Source organism: Sinocyclocheilus rhinocerous, unplaced genomic scaffold (assembly GCF_001515625.1).
Source record: "Sinocyclocheilus rhinocerous isolate Xijiao unplaced genomic scaffold, SAMN03320098_v1.1 scaffold214, whole genome shotgun sequence".
In the NCBI taxonomy this organism is placed as follows: domain Eukaryota; kingdom Metazoa; phylum Chordata; class Actinopteri; order Cypriniformes; family Cyprinidae; genus Sinocyclocheilus; species Sinocyclocheilus rhinocerous.
The window spans coordinates 116010-130379 of NW_015657514.1; the positions used below are offsets into that span (position 1 = coordinate 116010).

At 38.6% G+C, this 14370-nt stretch overlaps 2 protein-coding genes across 9 annotated transcripts in view; both read left to right on the plus strand.

Annotated features, from left to right (window-relative positions):
- The first annotated feature begins 672 nt into the window (after window positions 1–672).
- LOC107721218 (eukaryotic translation initiation factor 5-like) lies at window positions 673–7737 on the plus strand. 4 transcript variants are annotated; one of them, XM_016529112.1, is made up of 12 exons: window positions 673–767; window positions 978–1173; window positions 2855–3134; window positions 3285–3387; window positions 3755–3927; window positions 4615–4726; window positions 4914–5035; window positions 5109–5270; window positions 5899–6060; window positions 6602–6766; window positions 6873–7022; window positions 7313–7737. In XM_016529112.1, exons 3-12 carry the CDS (start codon window positions 3063–3065, stop codon window positions 7406–7408), a joined length of 1317 nt encoding a protein of 438 aa, XP_016384598.1. In that variant the 5' UTR covers window positions 673–767; window positions 978–1173; window positions 2855–3062; the 3' UTR covers window positions 7409–7737. The 4 variants fall into 4 exon arrangements, with proteins under 4 accessions (XP_016384598.1, XP_016384602.1, XP_016384599.1 ...); XM_016529116.1 differs by having other exon boundaries at window positions 3306–3387; XM_016529113.1 differs by lacking the exon at window positions 673–767 and having other exon boundaries at window positions 918–1173.
- A 1596-nt stretch (window positions 7738–9333) lies between these two features.
- The window catches only part of LOC107721219 (MAP/microtubule affinity-regulating kinase 3-like), a 31801-nt gene continuing 26764 nt past the window's right edge, over window positions 9334–14370 (plus strand). For 2 of the 5 annotated variants that reach the window (XM_016529119.1, XM_016529121.1), the window contains exons 1-3: window positions 9335–10043; window positions 12548–12739; window positions 13539–13592. In XM_016529119.1, coding sequence (XP_016384605.1) covers window positions 9990–10043; window positions 12548–12739; window positions 13539–13592 — 300 coding nt within the window. In that variant the 5' untranslated portion in view covers window positions 9335–9989. Of the gene's footprint in view, window positions 10044–11595; window positions 11742–12547; window positions 12740–13538; window positions 13593–14370 lie in introns of those variants that run through there. The other 3 variants (XM_016529120.1, XM_016529117.1, XM_016529118.1) reach the window with 3 other exon arrangements.

Here is a 14370-nt window from a genome sequence, read left to right on the forward strand (position 1 = left end):
TGGTCGGCGTTACAGAGCACCGAATACCAGGACAGCCAGGCACAAGAACAGTTTCTTTCCCCAGGCAACCTACCTCATGAACAGTTAATGTTCTCCCATTGTGCAATTAAAGTACAGTATGTGCAATAACCTTATACTTATTTATCACCCTAAACCCTAGTACATCCCTACAACTTATTTTATTTATTCTATTCCTATTCCATCTATAGCACACCTGTACATACAATTTATTCTTTTTTTTTGTGGTTTATATTTATGCATGTGTATTTTATTCACATCTCATTTTTATTATCTGTGTGTTGTTGTTGTCTCCGTGTACTGGAAGCTTGTGACACTATAACAAATTCCTTGTATGTGCAAACATACTTGGCAATAAAGCTCTTTCTGATTCTGATAACTTTAACTCCCTGTATTACTTTTATTCAAAATTCTCTTTTAGTGGACATTGCATTTTGTTCGATGCAAAAAGCCTCATCTAGGCTAACTTACGTAACATATAACTCTCCATTGTGCAGTATTATGGGATACAGTATGAGTTGCTTTAGGAGAACGTAAACCGAAATAAATAGTGATTATGTGGTACACAGTGATGATTGACGTTGAAAGGAGCGAGTCAACGTTACGAAATTGAATACAGGAAGTAATTTTAGCCAATGATTGGCCGCGGTGGGCGGGGCTATGTGGCTTCCACGAGAGGTACACGCCCATCATCATCAGCGCTCACAACTCATTCTGCCTTTGCGTGGAGCAAAGAAGGCTCTGGAAAGGTAAGACGTGACTTGAACCAATATTAAAACACTAACGTTACCTGCTAGCAACTGAACACGTCTCAGACATATCTGTAGTGTAGCAGATGCCAAAGCAATCGTTTGTTTTCTTATCACGGCGAACCGGAGAGCTGCTTAGCTTAATAAGTATCATAGTAAGTGTGTTGCCAAGTTACATTTGACAAATCTAGCTCTCTTTTTCTATTCCAGCTTGTCTCCGGAGATCTGATATCCCTCGACTGATCGGCTGCATCGCTCAGCACTTCCCAGGTCTAATCTGTCTTTGCCGTTGTGTCGTGTTACATTCTTGGATCACGACCCAACATCTCCAGGCTCTCCGCTGTCAACCCTTCACTGCGTCGGTGGACGACTAGCGTTGTGTTTATGTCTTTATTTTACGGAAACGGTGAGTATCCGATCGGTCAGTTGCATAAACTGATTTGTCAGTATCTGTTACACATTTGTAAATGCGTTTTGGGTACCCAAGTCTCGGAAACGACTGTTTTTGGAGGCTTTTATAACTAGCTAATGGGTGTGAACTAGCTTGACGGAGGGGAACAAAATGGCGTCGCGGTGCTTTTGCGCACTCCGCCGCCGCGCGCTAACCGTGACGCACTCTGCACCAGCGCGACGATCACACAACTTTACCAATCTGAGGTTTGTTAAAGCAAATATACTTCTAGTTGGGCTGTGTTTGAATCATTTAAGGTAATGTACGCGCTGTCGTCGGTATTCGATGTAAAATATAGCGGAGTGGGTTGAGCTCAAACGGGTAAGTTAACCATGTGTATATCGACCTTGGGTGCAACACGGGTGACTCGATATTGCGCTGTAGCTTACATAGATATAATTTCTAAACTAATAATAAAGCACCTTTAAATGCGGTGACGTGGTTTCTGAACGTTTACAATTCCCTTAACGTAAACAACTCGAGTGATGTACTTTCAATTCGACCAGCCGCGCTTAATACTACGTGATCGTGATCTTATATTTGTTTGGTATTGGAAATATTGTTCAGTCACATAACTCGCGGCTCTTAAATATATTCCTCACCACGTGTTCAGTTGGCTTGAGACATACTTGAACCTGCTGACGCAGTCGATGACGTGGGTAACTAGGCTCTTGATCAAGGCCTCTGCTACATGATTGTTTTTTTTTAAATTCACGACCAGACGTTTGTTTGCATTTGATAACAGATGGCAGAGAGAATATTAAAACAATTTGTTGCATTTTTTAAATCCTAGGTATAGTGTGGATCATACAAGCCAGTGCCATAACCACCATAGATATTCAGAGGAACAAGTCCCCCCAGTACTCAGATGTGGCCAAATTGGCCCCAATATTTAATATTCTTGATGCTGCACTTCATTATGCACCGCTCTGTTTGTTGTTAGCGTGACAAGTTATTTTAGGCTGGTGTGCCTCAGTGGTGTAACAGTGCTTGTCAATGTCAAAATGATTGAAATGGCCCATCAAATCAAAAAAGTAATTAGCTAAACATTTAATATTCGACAACTGATATATGACTCTTTTTATCCACTTAACTTTTTTTGTCAAATTTTGCTGTTTTAAATCAATAATTTAGGCTATCATTTGTGTGATTCATTTAGTTCATTATTGAATGTGATGAGACAAGAAACATTAATGGAGAGTTTTTTTTAAAGAGATTAATAGTGAATGTTATTTTTGTTGTTGTTGTTGTTAAAATTATATTATTTGAACAAAAAAATAATGAAGTATTTTTAAAAAATCCTTTAGGTGTTATTCCTTTAAATATAAATAGTCATAAAAATGGCCACTAAACATTGGTTTGGTCCTCCAGGATGTATGGTTACAGTCTTGATACAAGCCCTGAATGGCCTACATTATTAATAATATGCGTTACAGATGAAAGTAATGCGGTTGTACTACATATCAGCACAACTGTGATTTGGCTATAGATACAAATTGGCCGGTTAGTTTGTATATTTCTTCTACCAACAAAATAGTTTAGAAAGAATCCAATCCAAATGTGGTACCTAGTGGAAATGTAATCAAATTAAGAGGAACTGATGTTATAAGACTGTGTATTTCACTTTGCTTTTCAGAGCTGTTGCGCAGCTGTTGGAACGCGAGCTGGGGAAGCCTAGTCCACGAGCGAGGAGTTTGCAGCCGCTGTGGCAAGATCCGTTTCATGTCAGAGACCGAGCACACTTGCAGTTGTTTATGTCATCCCCTCTTCTCCAGACAGAAGATACCCAAAAAATCCCATTCAGGATCTTCTTATCTTGCTGATAGTGCCTCAGATCACTCAAAATGTCTGTCAATGTCAACCGCAATGTGTCGGACCAGTTCTACCGCTACAAGATGCCCCGTTTGATTGCCAAGGTACTAGAGAGACTGTTTTTGCTCTAAATGCTACACATAAAAAAAAAACATTATTTATTTCTGCTCATAATAGTGTTCTCTTACTGCTGTGTGCAAGCAGTAAGAGAACAATCTGATACCGAGTTGGAGAAGATTTTTAAAAAAAAATAGTTTTCCCACTGTCAATTACAGGTGGAAGGCAAAGGGAATGGAATCAAGACGGTCATTGTCAACATGGTTGATGTTGCAAAGGCACTGAATAGGCCTCCAACCTGTAAGTTTGTGTTTATAATTGGTTATATCACAACTGTTATTCTTTCAGTAGTGTTTTATTATGGAACAGTATAGGGCTGGGCAAAAAAAAATAGATTTTTCGATTAATCGTTTTTTAAAATGACGTCGATTTGATATCGATTCTCAAAAGCCGCGAATCGATCTTTTTCGGGATTTATTTCAGCACACATTTAAAACAAGATCTGATTAACGTGAATCTTATCATTAGTCTTCTCCACTAGATGTCACCCTTATTTACCTTGCGCGATGTTACAACAGAAATCCTGTCGATTCATTCAGGGATATCTGAATCGATACCCAGCCCTAGAACAGTAGTGTATGTATTCTTCCCGTTGCTGTTTCCTCAGATCCAACTAAGTATTTTGGCTGTGAGTTGGGGGCTCAGACTCAGTTTGATGCTAAGAATGACCGCTACATCGTAAACGGATCCCATGAAGCCAACAAACTGCAGGACATGCTGGATGGATTCATCCACAAGTTTGTGCTGTGCTCCGAGTGTGACAATCCTGAAACTGACCTGGTAAGCTGACAATTAGGTTTGCTTGCTGAATAAACTCATGGTTAAAAATTAAAGATTCTATTTACTCTGTGTTTTGCTGTCGGTCAGATAATGTTTAGAGATCTTTCTGAAGGGTATTTAAACTTGTTTTTGTTTTTTTGGTGCAAGTACAAGGCCAGTTGGCATGTTTAGTACACTCGATTTTGTCCTTTGCCCTCCATAACCTACAAAAGTGATGACAAAATAGCCATGGTTGTGAGAGCATTGGTCTACTTTAGTGTTATTTTAATATTTATATACTTTTATAGTATTTTTTGCTTTTATTTTTATAATTTCAGTTTACATTTTTAAGTTTTAGTGACTATTTTCTTATGTCTTTAGCTTTATTATTATTTTAGTTTTAGTAATTGTACTTAAACATTATTTTATTTTAGTAAGTGCCAAAGCAACACCTCTAATTTATTACAAGTTTTCCCCTCTAATAGTTATTTATTTATTTTGCCATTTCACAAAAACTGATTTTTAGTATTAATTTAACAATACCAACACCGGTTCTAGTGCTCACAATTCAGAACACAAAGTCTGTAAATAACTGTTTGTTTGTTTTTTTAAAGTGAAAATCGAAACCTTTGACAATTCAAAGGTCGTTTCATTTTCAGAAATGTGCCTCATAGTATCTGTTGTTCAGTTAGATTCTTTGTCTCTCAGCATGTTAACCCAAAGAAGCAGACCATCGGAAGCGCTTGCAAGGCTTGTGGTAATCGGGGAATGCTGGACACTCGGCACAAACTGTGCACATTCATCCTCAAAAACCCACCTGGTGAGTTGTGTTCTGCCGTGGGCTGTTAAAATGCATGTACTACTATTATTCACTATATTTAGCATTAGATTTATGCCTCGTGTTTGTTGGAAATGGGTATAGTACTACTTGATTTTTACATTTCTGATGTTAGCATTGCATACAAGCTTTAAGACCCCCATTAATTGCAAACCTGTTTGAAATGCAGAGACTGATAGTAGTTGTGTGAAGGAGAAGAAAGAGAAGAAAAACAGAAAGAAGGATAAGGAGAATGGCTCGGGAAGTGGTGAGGCTGGGAACCATAACGACATAGATGCTCCAGATGCTGTGGTAAGAAACTATACATATATTATTAATAAAATTTATAACCAGTATATTAAAGTGTACAAGTGTTGATGTGTAGGATGGGGAGGAAGACGATGATGACTGGGCAGAGGAAACCACAGAGGAGGCCCAGCGTCGGCGTATGGAGGAGATCAGTGACCATGCTAAGAACCTGACCCTCAGCGAGGACCTGGAGAAAACCCTGGAGGAGAGGGTCAACTTGTTCTACAACTTTGTCAAAGTAAATAATGTCACTGTTAACTGTTTCCAATGTAAAAACATTTTCTAATGACATCTTTGTATCTGGTGGAGTTACACTACCGTTCAAAAGTTTAGGGTTGGTCAAAGAAGTTTCTGTACTCAACAAGGCTGCATGCATTTGATCAAAAATACAGTGAAAACAGTGATATTGTGAAATGTTATTAAAATGTAAAAGGACACTTCAAATGTAATTTATTCCTTTGATGTAAATTAGAATTTTCAGCAGTTATTAACTCAGTGTTCAGTATCACATGATCATGCAGATATCATTCTAATATGATGGTTTGCTGCTTCATGTTGAAAACAGCTGAGAAGCTGGTAAATTTTTTTTTTTTTTACGTTTTGATGAATAGAAAGTTTCAAAACGCCAACATTTATTTGATGTAAAAATCTTTTGTTAAATTATGTCTCTATTGTCACCTTTGATCAGTTTATTCAGTTAAATTAAATGAATAAAAAAAGTTATTGACCCCCAAATTTTGAATGGTAGTTTACCTTTTGTTCCTGTGTAGTAGATTTAAATGAACATGTAGTTATAAATAACCAAGGTTCTATCAATGCCACTAGAATTCAAACAACTGAAGAGCATCTCTGTTTTTTCTGATCAGCAAAAGAAAGAGAGTAGAGCAATAGACTCTGCTGATAAGGAGATCCTGGCTGAAGCAGAAAGGCTGGATGTGAGAGCCATGGGGCCACTTATCTTGAGCGAACTGCTTTTTGATGAGAACATCAGAGACCAGATCAAGAAATACAAACGTCACTTCCTGCGGGTATGTATAAAAAAACAAACAAAAAAAACACCAGTTTTAATATTAAATGTTATGGACCGGCCCACACAGGATCTGCATGTACAGAACTATGTGAGACATTCTGCTGATTATCACAGAATTGGAACACCCCGTCACTTGTGTTAATTTATTAAATATTTTGGTTAATTTGATTGTGCCTTGAGCCAAATATAGTACTCTCAGCTCCATTTAATACATTTTACACCCAGCATTTGGCAGATTTTGCCCAAAAATCAGTATCAAGAATACAAAGTTTCCATCTGGGCCTAGTGATAGAGAAGTATTTATAGCAGGACACAGAGACTTGCCGACAAGCTATGATGCTAGTGTAAAGCCATGCTAAATATAGTCTTGACTGTAAATGACACTTTTAAATAAGCAGCTTTGCTATCTACCACTTTTCACCCATTGCTTAGATAAATTAAGTTGAATCCATTTAAATGATCTACTGGTTCTGCAAACGATAACAAATAAAGTGCTTTTGATTCATAAATCAAAGTGGCAAATTCTCCTTTTCCTGTAGTTCTGCCACAACGATAAGAAAGCTCAGAAGTATCTGCTGGGAGGCTTTGAGTGTCTGGTGAAGCTTCATCAAAGTCAGCTGCTGCCACGAGTGCCCATCATTCTCAAAGACCTCTATGATGCTGACCTACTGGAGGAGGATGTCATCCTCATGTGGGCAGAGAAGGTACAACCTACTCATCATTTGGATTAAGAGCATTTTATAACATCGGGGTCATGGAACTATGAACTACAAATCATGAAAAATATATATATTTTCCCTTTGTTTCAAGGTATCCAAGAAGTATGTTTCCAAGGAACTGGCCAAGGAGATCCATGCCAAGGCAGCTCCCTTTGTCAAATGGCTCAAAGAGGCAGAGGAGGAGAGTGAGGGGAGTGAGGCGGAGGAGGAGGAGGAGGAGGAAGATGATGAAAATGTTGAGGTAATGTCTTGCACATTTTTAAAGTTGGAAAAACTTGTGGGGAGACCGTTTTTATTTTTAATATTGCATGGACAAACTCTAAATCCTACACAAGCCACACACAGGTTAATGTAGTAGTTAATTAGAGAAACAGCATTATATTTTAACTGTCAGCAGGAGCCCTGGGACTGTAATTAGTGTAATTACATTAGTCTTCTCTGGGCTAGAATTAGAGTGTGTTTTTGAGAGACTGTTGTGCTGGCTTGTGATATTCTGATTCTTCATCTTTCTCGTTTATTTTTGGTCTTTAGGTTGTGTACTCCTCTTCTGCCCGAGAGCTGAAGGTGGAGACCGTTCAGCCTGAGAAAGCAGAAGAGGATGACGACCTTGATATAGATGCCATTTAAAGAAATGGCAAGTGAAACAGCAGCTGCCATCTTGGAACCTTGCTACTTCCTGTTCCTCTTGATAAACTGGATCACAGTGGCCTCCTGTTTAGCCCCAGTCGTGTTTTGTCCCAGTTTCTCCTTAGTTACATTTGATTTACAAGAATGGTTTTAATATAGCTCCTTCATTGACTTGCTGCTGATGTATTAAGAACTTTTGAGCTTTATTGTCCGTATTGAGCAATTTTGTTGTATTGTGAGCTTGACTTTGATTCATGGGTTTGCTTATACTGCACATCTGATATTTGTTTTTCTTGAAATCATTAAATAAAGGTTTTTGCTGTACATTACATGGATGATTTTGTTTTCTTAACCAAACAAGATTGTAACCTGAGTGTGTAACGAAAAACATGAAATAAACAGGAATAACTCAACTATGATACAACTCTCTCCATTTTGGCGTCACTTGAGTTCATCACTCATTTTTCTTTTTTTCATTGATGTATGTCAAGTAGTAGTAGCATTTATTCAAAAAAGTTGGCATCTATTGTGGAAAATAATTACTTATGGTTGAACGTCAAGCCTAAAATGGCCACTAGATGGCACACATACACAGTGATGATTAATCTGTAAACTGGCATATTGCTGTAAATCAGTGGTTCTCATCTTTTTCTGACTCTGAAGTCCACCATTGTATGAGCCTCTATGTTTGATGATCGTGACTTTTGGCATTTAATTAAAATGGAACCTGTTTTGAGATTTAAACAGTGAAGCTTACAATAAGGATGACTAGACAGACCTTTGGTATTACATAGGAAAGGAAAGGAAAGGAAAGGAAAGGGGGGGGGGGGAAAGGAAACGAAACTAATTGGAGATGGAGACAGAGACAGAGAGACGGAGATGGTAAGAAAAGAGGGAAGGGAAAAGGAAAAGGGGAATAGGAAGGGGAGAAAGGAAAGGAAACTAATTGGAGATGGAGACAGAGACTGACAGACAGATGGAGATGGTAAGGAAAGAGGGAACGGAAAAAGAAACAAGGAACAGGAAGAGGGAAAAGGGAAATGCAAAGGGAATTTTTTTCTCTTTTTTTGAGTTTGGATTTTATTTGAAGTCTAAACAAACTGGTGGAGGGATTGGGAAAGTTTTGGCCTCAGCCAGCACTCTGCTCACTGCCATCAATAAATCACAGCAGAATCTCATTCATCATGATGAATGTACCATTTAACCAGAATACAAGAAATCTGATGTTAAATTTGGCAATTTATTTATATATTTATACAATTTATGAGTATTTTAACATTATTTTACCAAAAGGCATGATATCATGCAATAGCAGTCCTACTCTCATATTTCATATGCAACATGCAAATTCAATTATATTTATTAAACTGCAAGTACATAATGGCACAGTTTCTGTACACTGCATATCAACTTGCACATATCTGTAGTTAATTTCTATACATTTTATGTCTGTGTTTTAGGTATTTATAAATTCTATTTACTTGATATTTTATACATTATTTATTGATGTATTACATATTTTTCTTGTATTTATGTGAACTGGTAATCTCTGTTACCAAGACAAATCCATTGTGTGTGTGAGAGAGAGCACACCTGGCAATAAAAGCTAATTTTGATATTGTTAGGTTTGCCTGATGTACTTTTTGTGTCCTGAGATCTCAACATCCTCCTATGCCTTCCATAACAGCTTGCATTCTTGCTGGCATTGAATCTAGTTTTCATCTCATGTCAGTGTACAATATTTGAACTAGCTATATTTCTCAAAAGTGCACCTTTAAACAAAACACACTGACTAAATAATTGAAAATCTCTGTCTTCATTTGGCATAACGGCCAAGCCATATATGGTAAAATTGCACTTCAATTGAACAGGGTGTGCCACAGTTATGGTATGACGAAGTTTTCCCCTTTTTTCCATATGAACACCTACAGATCTCTGAGGGATGCGGCGCTCTCCAATGAGCACAGGGATCCGTCTGTTTCCTCACTTCCTCTGTCTCTCTCAGGGCTCGGCTCGAAACTCCTGCGCTCTTGGGCAGCCATCTTGGATCTCGCTTTGAACGAGAGGCAGCAGACGCGGCTGTTTGGATGGAACGGAACCGTCAACAAGCGCGTCTTCCCCGCGGCCCCGACGCCTGTGACCGCTGCCGTTCGCACTGAATGTACCGTACTGTCCGCTTGAAGGATCGCTCGATGAGCAGATTGTCTTTGGGGGAGATCGCAGCGGAGGCCCCGTGAAGTGCAATTTTCTCTATTCATAACGTTACTTGAACCGGACATCCGAAATATGAAGCAGACAGCGACGCAAGGCCTGGAAGTATTATGTTTTTAACAATGCACAAGTTAGCCGGCCTCATTAGCTGTTTTGGGATCTCTTAGATGGTTTGCAATCGGTAATTAAACGCAGTAACGTCAGCGGAATATTTCTCCTAAACTTTTAACAAGTTTGTTACCAGCTTTAGAAGCAAATCAATGATATTGACCAAGCGTGTAATCTGTCAAATATATATTTCCCCCTTCGTTGCACCGCAAAACCTGCTGCTTAAATCGTAATTCCGGGAAAGCAGCTTTCCATCAACACTATGTCAACAACAAGAGCCCCCCTGCCCACCGTCAACGAGCGGAAGGCTGAAAATGTAAGTAGCCTATTTATGTGTAAGTATTTGATTAATAATCAGTCATAACTGATGTAGACTGACTCAATCCTGTGTTGATGTATCACTTGTGAGTGTGTTATTTTGATCTTGTCGCGTCGCAGTTTATGGCCGTGTCTCAAAACCTGGACAGCTGCCTAACTTACCTAGACGGCGATTATGGTCAAAACGAAGCTGCCGTCTAAAATCGTTCAAGCTGGTTTTCGTCCAGAATTAAGGGCAGTGTCGCATCCCATATCGTGTTTTCTGTGCTGACCGGGTGCTTTAAGTGGATTAGCAGCATTGTGCCAGTCTTTGGACAGATGGGGCACCAGGCTGAAGTGACGCATGGGGTCCAGGGCATCGGTAATTTGGCTGCTTTTCTGCTTATGAGTGCAACACATATGCTTGATTAGTTAAAGTCCTGCACGCTAGTGAGTGGCCGTGCGTGGGTTGGCATGTTTAATGCGCCGATAGGATGCAGATATTGCGCATTGGCGTCAGTCTGTCCTATAGGTTACTGCTCATACGTCAGCAGGGAGGGAAGGTGACAAGAGCACGCGCGCTAATGCAGGTCCTCCTTAAAGGTGCCTGTGAATAATGTGGCATTAAGTTACGCTCTTTGACTTTTCCAAAGGATATCTATCTATCTATCTATCTGTCTCTCTCTCTCTCTCTCTCTCTCTCTCTCTCTCTCTTTTTCTCTCTCTCTCTCTTTAAATGTATATATTGTTCTATCTATTGTTCTAACATTCTATCAGTCTCTGTCTTTCCATCTTTGTCATTATATCAGTATTTTATCCTAGCCTATCTGTTGTTGTCTATCTATCTATCTATATATCTATCTATCTATCTATCTATCTATCTATCTATTGTTGTATTCTGTCTCTGTCAGTTTTCCTATCATTCTATCGTTCTGCCAGTCTTTCTATCTGTCTTCCTATCTGTTGTTGTCAATCAGCGATTCTATTCTATCGTCCATTCCTTTGTCCGTGCATTAATTCCTGGCGTTCTGTTTATCGTTCTATCTATCTATCGTTCTGTCTAGCTATCTATCTGTCATTTTCAAATGTATCTGTCTATCTGTTGTTGTCATGCAGAGTCTATATCGTATCTATCGTTCGTTCGTTCTGTCTGTCTTCTATTGTTCTATCTATCGTTCTATAATTTTATCTAAATCTGTATGAATTGCTCTCTTTTTTTTCTTGTTAAATTAAAAGAGAACATTGTGTGCTTACTGAAGTTCTTTACATATATTAAGTTAAAGGAATCTGTAGATGCTTCAGTGTGTGAAAGTGATTCTGTGTGGATTATTTATTGACATTTATTAATATGTATAATGCCTTACGAGAATCTGCATATTTGAATGCACAGTTCTTGCTCACTTTTGGAAAAAAAAGTCAAATGAGGTATCAATCACCCATCCACTCCGCCCCACCCGCCCCAAAATCTCTCTGCCTCTCTCACACACTCTCACTCTCTCTCTCTCACACACACACACACACACACACACACATGCACTGGGTGTCAAAAAGACTCCAGCAGTGATGCAGCTCGTCAGTATCGGTTTTGGTGGATGGGAGAGTATTGATGAGTTCTTCTCACAGAAAAGACAGGGCTGTTTGGTTCAATGCCATTCAGCTTGCCAACACAAAAATGAGAGGATCGCAATCTAATATGAAGCATCGTGCAACACTAAGCGTAAGTGACCTTTAATCATGACTGTTCTTCGCATTTTATTGCTTTTTGTACATTTTGTATCAAGCCTGAGGCTGTTGGTGGATTTATAAATCTATTAGGCAGAGCTTTGTGGATAACAGTGAAGTCGGGGCGTCAGGGACAATATGCAGGATTTAGTGGGAGCATTGTATAGCGCAGTGTCAGCATTGCCTTACATACAGAGGTGTTAGTACCACTTGAGACTCACCGACTTACTAAACGTCATCCTGTTGCACTCATGACCTCTGAATGGGACAATTCGGTTAGTCTCAGTGCTATTTGTTGCCTGGTGTATGTTGCACAAAGGTCCTCTCACAAGGTCACAAGAGACCTTGAGAACTATTAGCATAATGAAATTAACTTGAAATTGTGATTTTTATTTTTTTAAACGTGTATATATAGAAGTTCTTTTGATGTCTAACTTGTTAATGTTTTGGTTAACTTGTGGCAATTTTTTTACGTTTTTCAAAAAAGTAATAAAGATATATGTTGTCGGGGTGAGGATGGATGTGACCGTGCTAATGGACCTCTCTGATGTGGCATGGGTGGAGTCAATATTAGTGATTTCTACCCTGTCTAGGACCTCTGTGTTGGTTGCCAATATCTGGTCTTTACATGACTGGGCAAAATCTGGGATAAAATGAACAAGACTGAAATTATAATTTGGTTTTCTTGGGGGGGAATTAAGTTTCCATGCATAGATAATGACTGCTTTTTCAAACACGTTGTAACATATACATTTTTGTTATTGTTTTTTTGTAATTTATGTGTGTTTTTATTCCTAACAGCATACAACGAATGGCCATGGCCGAGGGGAGGTGGCCTCTCGATCTGTGAGGTCGAGTGGTCGAAACCGAAATTCTAGCTCGGGATTAGATGATGTGCACCCTCTTATTGGGAATTACCGACTTCTAAAAACCATTGGAAAGGGCAACTTTGCCAAGGTCAAACTGGCTCGCCATATCCTCACAGGAAGCGAGGTGAGGAGTCAAGAGTCATGAGTGTGTTTCCTGACACACAGTGGGCCACGGGGGTTTTCCAGACTCAAACATGCTTTTCTGCTTTCATGTTTCCTTTTGGAATTTTTGGAATTATAACACTTTGTAAAACTCAGTTGAGCAGTGTGATAAATTTAAAAAGTGATACATTTATGTAATTTGGAAAAATCTCATGATTGATTTTATTTTTTTACACACACATGCATGTTAGATTATTGATATCTTAAACATGCACAATCATTCCAAAGTTTGGGGCCAGTAAGAAGATGCAAGGATGCATTAAAATGATCAAAAGTGACAGTAAAGACATTTATAATGTTACAAAAGATTTCAGTTTCAAATAAATTGTTCTTTTTGATCTGTTCATTACAGTTATAACAAAAATATTAAGCAGCAACTGTTTTCAACGTTTATAATAATAAGAACCATTAATATTAACTTAGCACCAATAATATTTGACGATAACTAAGCAGCAAATCAGTATATTCGAATGATTTTGAAGGATCATGTGACACTGAAGACTGGAGTAATGATGCTGAAAATTCAGCTTTGCCATCACAAAAAGAAATTAAATTTTAAAATAAGAAACCGCTATTTAAAATTGTAATATTATTTTACAGTATTGCAGTTTTTATTGTATTTTTTTTTATCAAGTAAATTAAAAAATTTCACCAACCCCAAACGTTTGAATGTTAGTGTATATAATTGAATGATATTTTAGGTTGCCAGTTTTCCTCAAATTTTGCAAAATTCCACAAAGTTTTTTTTGTTTTTTTTTCAGGTGGCAATAAAAATTATTGATAAAACCCAACTAAATCCAACAAGCCTTCAAAAGGTGAGGTTCACATTTAATACTAAAATGTGCATGTTATACGTATTGATGTAAAACTGTGTCATGATGATTCAGGGGTTTTCTTCCGCAGTGCTGCTAGTGTTGTGTCATTTACCTACAAGAAGTTCTCTGTTTGTTCATGATTTTGGGACATTGTTTTTGTCTGTGTTGCGTATTGGCTACTTGGCTAGTTTTGTGTTTGGCAGTGGTGCAGTTCCATACTGATTCATAGGTAATGCTGGCAGTCAGCTCAGATTTCTAAACTGAATGCTGACTGCAGTGCTGATCTTCTGTGCTATCCAGAGCATTTATCAAAATCTTGTGTAGTAGAAATGGAACATCCTGGTGTTCTCAGTCAGCCATCGTTGTGAGAAGTCTATTCAAACAGAAGCTCCTCCAGCAGTAACCTTCTCACTCTGAGCTCAAATAGTAAAGTACACCAGCTGTGCTGCAATACTGTGCCCACCTACTGCAGGCAGCGCCGCCACTCAAGCCCCTCTCCACTGAGAACAGCCTTCCACACCTGCGCATTTGCAACCTTGTGTTTGGAAAGGTTTATTTCTAAATGTGTACAAAGCTGTGTGGGAATTGAGAGAGAGCGAGCAAATGCTGTAATTTGGTAATGCAGTTAATATAGCACGGACAGCTTGCATTCTATATGTGTTCTCTCGTGACATTTTGTTCTCTTAAAGGGATAGTCCTCCAAAAAAATTATAATTTTTAGAATTTGCTCACCCTCAAGTTTTTCCAAACCTACAAGATGACACAAAGGATGATATTT